This window comes from Rhincodon typus, chromosome 20, assembly GCF_021869965.1.
Source record: "Rhincodon typus isolate 14 chromosome 20, sRhiTyp1.1, whole genome shotgun sequence".
Lineage (NCBI taxonomy): Eukaryota > Metazoa > Chordata > Chondrichthyes > Orectolobiformes > Rhincodontidae > Rhincodon > Rhincodon typus.
The window spans coordinates 20009117-20018973 of NC_063351.1; the positions used below are offsets into that span (position 1 = coordinate 20009117).

At 35.8% G+C, this 9857-nt stretch overlaps 1 protein-coding gene across 1 annotated transcript in view; it reads right to left on the reverse strand.

Moving 5' to 3' along the window:
* Nucleotides 1–2416: 2416 nt before the first annotated feature.
* jakmip3 (Janus kinase and microtubule interacting protein 3) overlaps nt 2417–9857 on the reverse strand; it is a 179795-nt gene continuing 172354 nt past the window's right edge. Inside the window, exons 20-22 of the mRNA XM_048608918.1 lie at nt 8728–8793; nt 8213–8257; nt 2417–2755 (exon numbers count right to left, since the gene is read on the reverse strand). Of these exons, the coding sequence (XP_048464875.1) occupies nt 2417–2755; nt 8213–8257; nt 8728–8793 (450 nt within the window). The remainder of the gene's footprint in view (nt 2756–8212; nt 8258–8727; nt 8794–9857) is intronic.

Sequence of the window (9857 nt, forward strand, 5' to 3'; positions counted from 1 at the left end):
TCCTGTGAAAGTGCCTCAAAATGATAACCCCATCACTGGTCTGATCATGGGCTAGTAGGTAAATTGGAATGAAGGGGAAACTCTTCTTTTTGACTAGTCAAGTCTGCATTTAAGACATTTTAAGGATTCAATGTATTGTTTACACTAAGGAACAATTGGCCCTGATAAGCTGACCCATAATCTGCTTCAAGGCTACTGACTCCATTTAACTGCAAACTCTGAACTCGCCGGAGAGGGGACTTTGCTGTTGGCAAAATCCTGGTAATGCTGCAAAATCAAACCTTATCGGGGCCTTAACTATGTTATTTGACTTCTCACCTCCAACGGAGTGGCTAGCCAAATAATTTCCCATTCCATTGCTGGGAAACCTCCCTTGTGTTAGGAATGTGAGGGGGGAGCCAACCCAAAGCAGCTGGCTCCTAGTTTCCTGGCCCCATTGCTGGTAAAGCCCCTGCTATGAGGCTAGTCAAATCCAACCTGAACGCTGTTAGTGGCAAAGCATTGGTCAAGGGAGTAGTGGAATTCCTGGCTTTAGCTTCTTGTGTGCATCATCAATAGGCAATTATGCCTACAGTCGTTGTATTTTGAGGAAAAGCATGAAACATGCAGAGTCCACTCAAAGTGTGTTCTGTCTGCCATGACATGAATCCACCTATATTTCCTGATTAAAATTACTTGCATAGGACAAACACAATGTTAACAGCACATTATATATCCATTATATATCCATTTGCAGCTCAGAGAAAGATGTAGATGTAAATACACCAGTTCTGCTTGTCAACTAATCAAACCCTGCCTGGCAAAACAGGTTACAGATGGTGAAAATATATAGCTGTAATTTCCTCAGCCGCCTCCATTTTTTCAGATTGGTGGTTCAGATAGAAAGGCATATTTCCAACCTATCTTGAAAGATTCTACCAGCTACAATTAGAAAAAGAAAGAAAGCCTTGGATTTGTATTGAATTGTTTATGCCATAAGAATATCTCAAAACATTTTACAGCCGACAAAATACTTTTCATGTAGTTTAGTGCAAGAAACAATGGTATAATTGTTACATTAGGAGGTGTAAACCGCCTGTAACTCCATCATTTGTAAAATAAGGTATGCAGCTCCTTTAACATATGCAAGTAACAGTGATTCCTTACCTGCCTCACTAATGAATGCACCTTCTCCAGATCCGATTGTTTTTGGTATGACTACAATGGATGTTCTTCACTTTGCTGTCACCTTATTTCTTGCAACTCCTTCACTGAACATGTGATTCAGATTCATCTCGTTGTTTATACATCTGGATAAGGATGTATCTGGTTGTAACTATTTTTAATCAAGCATTTTCTTTCCCATATTCATTATTTGAAAAGTCAAGCTTCATGTTTTCAAGCATTCATTTGCCAGTGTTCAAACATATAAGACTCATCCTTTTGAGTATAATTTATCTTCCTGTGATTGTCTTTTAGGGGCAAATCCAACTTGATCCATGTTGGGCAAATACAACTTCTTTAAAAAATAAGATCTTCAAATTCCATTCTCTTGTATTTCTTCCCCCCTATCCCACCCCACTGAAAATATGAACATTTGCAGTTTTTCTCCCTGTTGTAGCAGCAGGAACACATTTTTTCCCCCAATAATACTTATTCCACACTTCAATTGAAAACTACAGTACATTTTTACTTGACATTAGTTTTACACCTGAACTATTTTCCAAACTTCCCTAGGATTTTCTCCCACTATATCTGTTTTGTGGTATCTTCTTCACATCATGAAAGTAATGAATTTTTTGGAGTATATTTTGACATTCTAGATATATTTTATTTTTTTCTGGGATTCGTGGAATCACAGAGCTCCCATTCTTTGGAAATACAGGATGAATTTAGATCCCAACGTTTGTTTGGAGTCATTCTAGCCAAGCTTTGTGGTTTTACCTTTTGTAAACATTACCAAAAATTAAGCTCAAGCATTTAAAAGTTGTTCCAACATATTTGTGCTATCTTGGAATCAATCCTCTTCAGTCTTACATAGCAAATCATTGCATTTATTTTATCTGTCTTGTATATTATTTTGAAGTTTACAGGACAACGGGTTTACACATGCGCACACATCATCCATGCCTCTTAAGTGACATCTGTACGGTTTGATTTAAATGTTTCATGTTCAATAGTATGTTGACTTCATTGATTTGGCAGAAGTGTTGCTGCCAAGGTTTTGCAACCTCTGCAGCTACAAAATGTAGCAGAGTGTATGAAGTAGAAATTATTCTTGAATGGAAGTAATGCTTCTATATAGAAGCAGTTTTCTCGGTTTCCTGCACAGCAGGGAAGTTTAAGGTCATCCTTTCATCCATTAAATATCAAAAGTATTCTTTCATGCTTGCTGTACACTCTCCTTTGCTCATTTCCTCAGGGGGAAATCAATTTTCTAAATTCTATAATATTTCATTATTGGTGTTTCATTGTATATGGTTGAATTTGGTCCATTTGCATTTTCCATTACTTTTAATGATTTTGTTACATTTTTACTGAGCTTGTCTCTCAAATCAAGGACATGATTCTCCAGGGTTTTCTTCGAGTTCTGAGTTACTGGCACAATAGCCTTTGAACCTTGAATATTCTTCATGTATTTTCTATTCTTCTCAAAGAAAATTGTGAGGCGCTCTTTCAAATACTTATTGTCTTGGTATAATGTCGGTCTTTCTTGGAGCAACACTGTAATTTGATCATTTATTACAGTATCTAGCTTTTTTTCTTTCACTGTGACCTGTGAAAAATAACTTCAAGATCAAATACATTGGATAAACCTTTAAAAATTAATATAGAGTACTACTGTGACTTTACCCTGATGTAATGTCTTCCGGCATGGGCCCAAATAGTTTTGTAAACATTTTGTCACTCAAGCTTAGTTACTCTCAAATGAAATAGTTGCAAGTAATGTCATACATTGATGAGAAGAATTACTTAAATAGTGCCAAGAATGGTAAGTAAGCATTATTCAATACTGGATTTTAAAGGAAAATTAAATGTAAACTTAGATTTGCTCAATGTAAGGCACTTGCACTTTATCTTCACCAACATTGTACCTTCATGATTTATAAAAATAGCCATACAGGACTCATATGTACAGCCCTGAAGCTACTTCAATGAAAAGGAAATGAGGCCAAAAGCTCCAACAAAAATAACAACAACTTTGCTCTTCTCTCCAGAGATGTTGCCAGGCCTGCTGAGTGTTTCCAGCATTTTCTGTCTTTATTTCAGATTTCCAGCAACTGTAACATCTTACTTCTGTCATAGAATGTGACAGGGCTGCTAAGAATGCATTTGAATTGTCAAAAGTAAAGATCACAATCAGGGATTCAGCAGCACATGAGTTGGGGCAGGAGCAGAGTTGGGGCAGTGCTATAGAGGTAGAAATAGGCAAGTGACATTAGGACAAATATTGGTGGCAAGCATGTCTCAAAGTCAAATGAGGTAATGAGGGTCTAAGCAGAAGCAGACACTTGTCAGAAAAAGGAAGCCAGTCAACAACTATCTAATAGAATTTGCAGCAGGGATCAAAGAGAGTGGCTGTAACTTCCCAATTTTTAGTGGAGAGAATTTCTGCTCATCCTGCACTGTGTGTCAGGCAAACAACAATCAGACAAACAATAATAATAATTGATAACTTAGAGAGTGTGAAGGAGTCAGGATAAGTAGTGGTGAGATACGGCTTGGTGTCATCAGTGCACATTTGAAAATGGTGAACCAAGGAAATGGGAATTGCGAGGAGTCAAGAAGAGATCCTCAGGGAACCAAAGGTAGTGGTGTTGGGGTAGGTGGAGAACCTATCGCAGGTGAATCCCTATGGGAACCTACTCGAAAACATTAAACCTGATTCAAGATACGTCAGGTGCCATAGTTAAAAAATGGTAAAAAATAATGACTGGACAAAGTAAAAAGATGATTCTAGATCAACCCAGAAGAAGACTAGTGTGCCATGTTCCACTGAACATATTCCTTAGCAAAACTTTATTGTTAATATCGTCAGTAAACATACATTAATTGTTTATACAGCACTTTTTAAGATCTTATTCCACCATAAATCTCTTTATTTTCAATTAATTATTTTTAAATGTGTGATCATTTCTGGTGTAATCTAGTAAGCTTAGGACACATATGTTTCAATAGTGAAACTTTCTAACTGAAGAATTCTCAGAAAACATATAAGACGTAATAATCAGAGAATGCAAGGCACTCTGTTTTGAAAACACAGTTTTTATCCTTTAAATTTCAATAATTATGGTTTGTTATTTGTCAATTATTGTAATAATTACATAGATTTAGGATCAGGATTGGATCTTTGTAACTTTGGTTTGGTATTTTATACTTTCCAAAGTTATTAAGGGAAGCGAACTGATTTTGGAGCTGTAAATAGTAGAGTACCATAGGGATCAGTGCTGGGACCACAATTATTTATAAAATATATTAATGACTTGGATGATGGAAATGAATGTACTATCACCAAGTTTGTTGATGACACAACATTAGGTGTGATTGCGAGTGGTCACGATAACACAACGAGTATAAAGAGGCCAATAGATATGCTAAGTGAATAGGTGAAAACTTGGCAGCTGGAATAAGAACATAAGAACTAGGAGCAGGAGTAGGCCGTCCGGCCCTTCGAGCCTGCTCCGCCATTCAATAAGATCACGGCTGATCTTTTCGTGGACTCAGATCCACTTACCTGTGTTCTCACTGTATCCCTCAATTCCTTTATTGTTCAAAAAAAATTTACCTTATCTTTAAAAACGTTTACTGAAGTAGCGTCAACTACTTCACTGGGCAAGGAATTCCATAGATTAACAACCCTCTGGGTGAAGAAGTTCCTTCTCAATTCAGTCCTAACTCTGCTCCCTCTAATCTTGAAGCTATGCCCTCTTGTCCTAGCTTCACCTGCCAGTGGAAACATCCTCTCTATTTCTATCTTATCTATTCCCTTCATAATTTTATATGTTTCTATAAGATCCCCCCTCAATCTTCTTAATTCAAATGAATATAATCCCAATCTACTCAGTCTCTCCTCATAAGCCAACCCCCTCAACTCTGGAATCAACCTAGTGAACCTCCTTTGCACCCCCCTCCAGTGATGTGATGTAGGAACATGTAAGGTTATGCACTTTGCAAAGAATAGAACTGAATATTATTTAAATAGGGAAAGACTGCAGACAGCTGCAGTGCATGTCAATTTGGGAGTCCTTGTGCATGAATCACAAAAGGACTGGCATATAAATTCACTGGAGAAGGCAAATGGATTATTGGCCTTTATTTCAAAGGGAAAGAAGTATAAAAATAGGGAGATCTTGCTAAAACGATACTAGTTTTATTCTGGGCCCTAGTCAGACCACACCTATTGTAATTCACAGTTGAATCAATAATTCGTCTTTATAGTTGTTCTAATTAATATATTATCCATGTCAATGACACAATGTGGAAATGTTACACCACATTTCCAGAGCTGGTGGGACTTGAAACACGACTTTCTGACCCAGAGGTCCCTTACCTGTTGAAAGATACATTGGCATTGGAGACATTCCAGGTTCATTAGGTATGGAGGGATTTTCCTATGAAGAGAGTTTGAGTTATTTGGGTTAACACTTCTTGGAGTTTAAAAGAATGAGAAGAGATCTTATTGAAACATCTAAGATTCTTACAGAGCATGACAGGATGGATGTGAAGAGGTTCTTTCCCCTTGTGGGAAAGTCTAGGATGAAAGGGTATAATCTCAAAGTAAGGGGTCACCCATTTAAAACAAAGATTAGGAGGATATTTTTCTCTTTGAGAGGGTAGTCAATCTGTGGAATTCTTTACTGCAGAGGGCCATTGAGGTTGGGTTGTTAAGTACATTCAAGCTGAGATAGACAGATTTGTAATCAACAAGGAAATTAAGAGTTATGAGGATAAGGCGCGAAAGTGGACTTGACAATTATCAATTCAGTCATGATCTCATTGAATGGCAAAATAGACTCGATGGCCCATTTCTGCTCTTGCATCTTCTGGTCCTATAGGTCTGTAATTGGGGAAGTTTACTGGTACTTGATTTGCAAATAATACCCATTAAACCAAGGATACAAAGAAAACAAAGTGGTAATTTTGCTACCTCTAGTTCAGAAGGTCTTGGTTCAAGTCCTACCAGTACTGGAGGCATATTGTCACATTTCCATATCATGTCATGACATGGCAAACAACTATAAAGATAAATTATTGATTCAACTGTGAAATTATTTGCAATGAGATACATTGCTCTGTCAGCATTTGACATAACTTTTTCAAGAGACTAAAATGTAGAATTCAATAGAAAGCATGGATTATTACTTTAAAAGCAATAATCTCTGAAAATTAGACAATATTAATCATATTCAGTACTATATGTTACACCAGATAAAATCTAACATTTTTATGGTGGTTGATTCTCTGATTACACTCTCTACATGTGAGTTCAAGCTGTCCCCATCTTTATCATACATCCTCAATGAGCTTTTTAAAATTCCTGACACACATTGAGAATATTGAATTTAATCTAGAATAGAACTGCATGGGAGGAACACTCAGATAGTTAGCAGAGACTCGACCGAAAATATTTATCTCAGCAATCAGTTTTCTGTTTTTGGCTGATTTTGGAGCAAGATTGCTTGGCCTAATTTATACAAATAAACCTTTTCGTGTAAAATTTGGTGGTCATTCAAACAAATTAATCAGCAGTAAGTAAACAATCCAACATAACTTGATGCAAGACTAAAATGTGATTTCAGGAGAAATTCTGGTCATGATCTGTTGAAATGTCTAATGAGGTAGACTGCTATTTTCACCAGCTAGTGGACTGGATAATTTATCCATTGTAGAACCTTCCTAATCCATTCTATGTCCAGAAGCTAAACGTAGAATCTACCCCTACAATTTTTAAACAATATCCAAATATCAATTTGCTTGGTTGAGTCGGAGATACAAAGGGTGGTTGGAAGAAATTGAACAGTAGACTGTCACAGGCACTGAAATTATAACTTTTAATAAAATTTACATGATGGTTCAGAGGATGCAGTATAAACAAAACTCTCAATGTTTGCTATTGGTTTCAGTTGGGTTGGGGCAAAAGGATTGAAGTAAATTAATCTATAGGGAACAAACTTACCAGTTGCAAATGCACTTTGATAGGTTGGGAAATTGGAAAAAAATTAGGGTATTATGTTTTAATGTAGAGACACACAAAGTCAGGAACAAGATGTAATAGTGAGTGTACAAGGGAATAACAGAACAGTTTACAAGAAATTGTAGAGGAGAAGAACCTAGAAGGAATCGCAAAATATATTGCATCTCACTGTGATGTTCAATATTGAAAAGACAAAGAGGGATGCAAGATTTGCCCCCACTAAATCAACATGCATTAAATATAATGATAATTCATTAATCATGCAATCCCTGTAATTTATTACTCTAAGAAGCATGGATTGAAGTATTAAGCTACAATGCATTACTCTTATCTCTGATACACAGTACATTTGAGCATACCTCCCCACCTGCAGTGATAAGTATGTCTCATTGCCGATGGTGAATAGGAGGATGTTCTAATTTCAAGGAAGTAGGTTAACAAATCTTTGGTTATCCAGGCTGTTGAAGCGTATTGGAAATAAAAGTGACTAGAATTCTGACTTTTGGGAACAGCTCAAAAGGTTAGTACTGATCTTTTCCAAATTTGTGTTCCTTAGGAAAATGGGACATTTTTGGTGGGATCGGTTAGGTATGTCTGCTCATTCAACAAAATCAATTGGAGGTTGGAATTAGGGAGAAGGTAACTTTATTCAGTTTGGTTTTTTGCCTTTGTAGGGTGCTAGCATTATTAGTGATTTATACATGCAGTGGTTCTGTTTAAGCATTCTGTGTGAGCATCGGCAATCCTGTTTCCACCTTCATATTCAGGTAATGTGTGAAAACCGAATAGAACTTTCAGGTCAAAATATTTTTTTGAAAGTACAGCTGAATTAACAAATGTTATACATTTCAAGTCAAGATAAAGGCTACTAGAAATGCAGCAGCAAAATTAATCATGACATGATAAAATATAATAATCAACCAAGCAGTATCTAGATCATAACTGTGTTGTGTCCATTTGATTTGAGTATTAAATATGCATGCACACCCACTTCACATCCTGTCTCTGGAAAATATTCTACTAAAGTAGAAACCTTACCTTCCTTGCCAACTGCCTGGAAGAATTACGACCAAAGAATGAAAGCTAAAGAAAAAAATAAAAACAAAAACAAAAACTGAAAATGAACAGGAAAGGAAATAGGGAAGAACAGACAGAAAACAAGAATTTAAGCCATGTGAAATGTGACACAGGTAAAATAACTGAAACTAAAACTAGCTGCCATATCAAGCATTGACGGAACAAACAACAAAAACATTAAAAAAAGATACTTCATCTCTTCTGCACTGTTTCAATTTCCATATTTTACAATACTCATATAATAGTCACTGGCAAAGAAACATTGAAAAGGATTTTAATTGGCAAGGAGACATTATTTGCAGCTTTCTCACAACATGAATAATTTGAGAGAGTTAATAATCCCTTTTCTAAATCTTGTATCAAAATACATTGCCTTTTATGTAAGATTTTCCACCAGATATTCTATTCAATTCAATAAAAAATTAAATATTTCGTCTATTGCTGCGTTATCCACATTCTGAATAATTCGTTTTTACCTTTTCTTCCATCTCTTTTATCAACCTTTTTTGTGCTTCAATCCTTTCTTCTAGCTCTTTTATTTTCTGTAAAATGAAATTATCAATTTAATATAGTATATAGCAATTTTTAATCAGCTGTCTATTTTAAGAATTAAGTGCAAAAAATTTAACAATTGATGCAAGTTTTATTGAGTTGTATTTGTGGGTTAGTGAACAGATACTGAGGTATTCCCAATGCAAAACATACCTGGCAAAACAACACTATTAGAAAATACTTATTCTAATACTATTAGAAATAGTTGATAGAAATTGAACGTAAGATTAGAATTCAGTGTGCCATATTAGTAGATGAATATGTTCATATGCCAGGTGTCTATCCACCATTTAGCTAATCTCTTTAAAATTTACAAGGTTAACATTGATGTTAAAAATAGAGGAAGAGCGAATGTTATCCAAATATATTAAGTGTTCATATTGTCCTCAAATAATCTCTAGCCTGTAGTGAGGATTCACTTGAGAGAGCATATCCTTCCAGTGCGGAGTCTGTCTCATTAACCACTCTACCATCATCTGAAATAGATTTCCTTAAATAATTATATTAGTGGATTTATTAAAGTCAGAAAAACCTGGATCTAATGCAAATCAGAGTTAAAAAGGTAATGGCATTTGTTCCAACCGTGTGCACCAGTACAATTGTTAGATGTTCTTATTTATTACCAAAGTGAGTATAAACAACTCTATTATGAATTTAAAGAAATTTCAAGGACAGTGAGCTGTTGGAATGTAAACCTCTCTGATCCAACATGTCAGATTCTGCAGCAGATGACATTTGTGACGAATCCGGTCTTCACAGCAACCAAACACACTTGAGACTGTAATTTATTTCTTTATACATCTTATTAATTTAAAGGATTCATAATATAAATCCTGTTCAATAACCATACTTGTTGCTTATCATTTTTGGTAAGCAAATAAGGACTTTTAGTGTTTGGGGTTAAAATCTACTAAATTACAGACATAGAGATAATAGGAACTGCAGATACTGGAGAATTTGAGATAACAAGGTGTAGAGCTGGATGAACACAGCAGGCCAAGCAGCATCAGAGGAGCAGGAAGGCTGACGTTTCGGGCCTAGAAGAAGGGTCTAG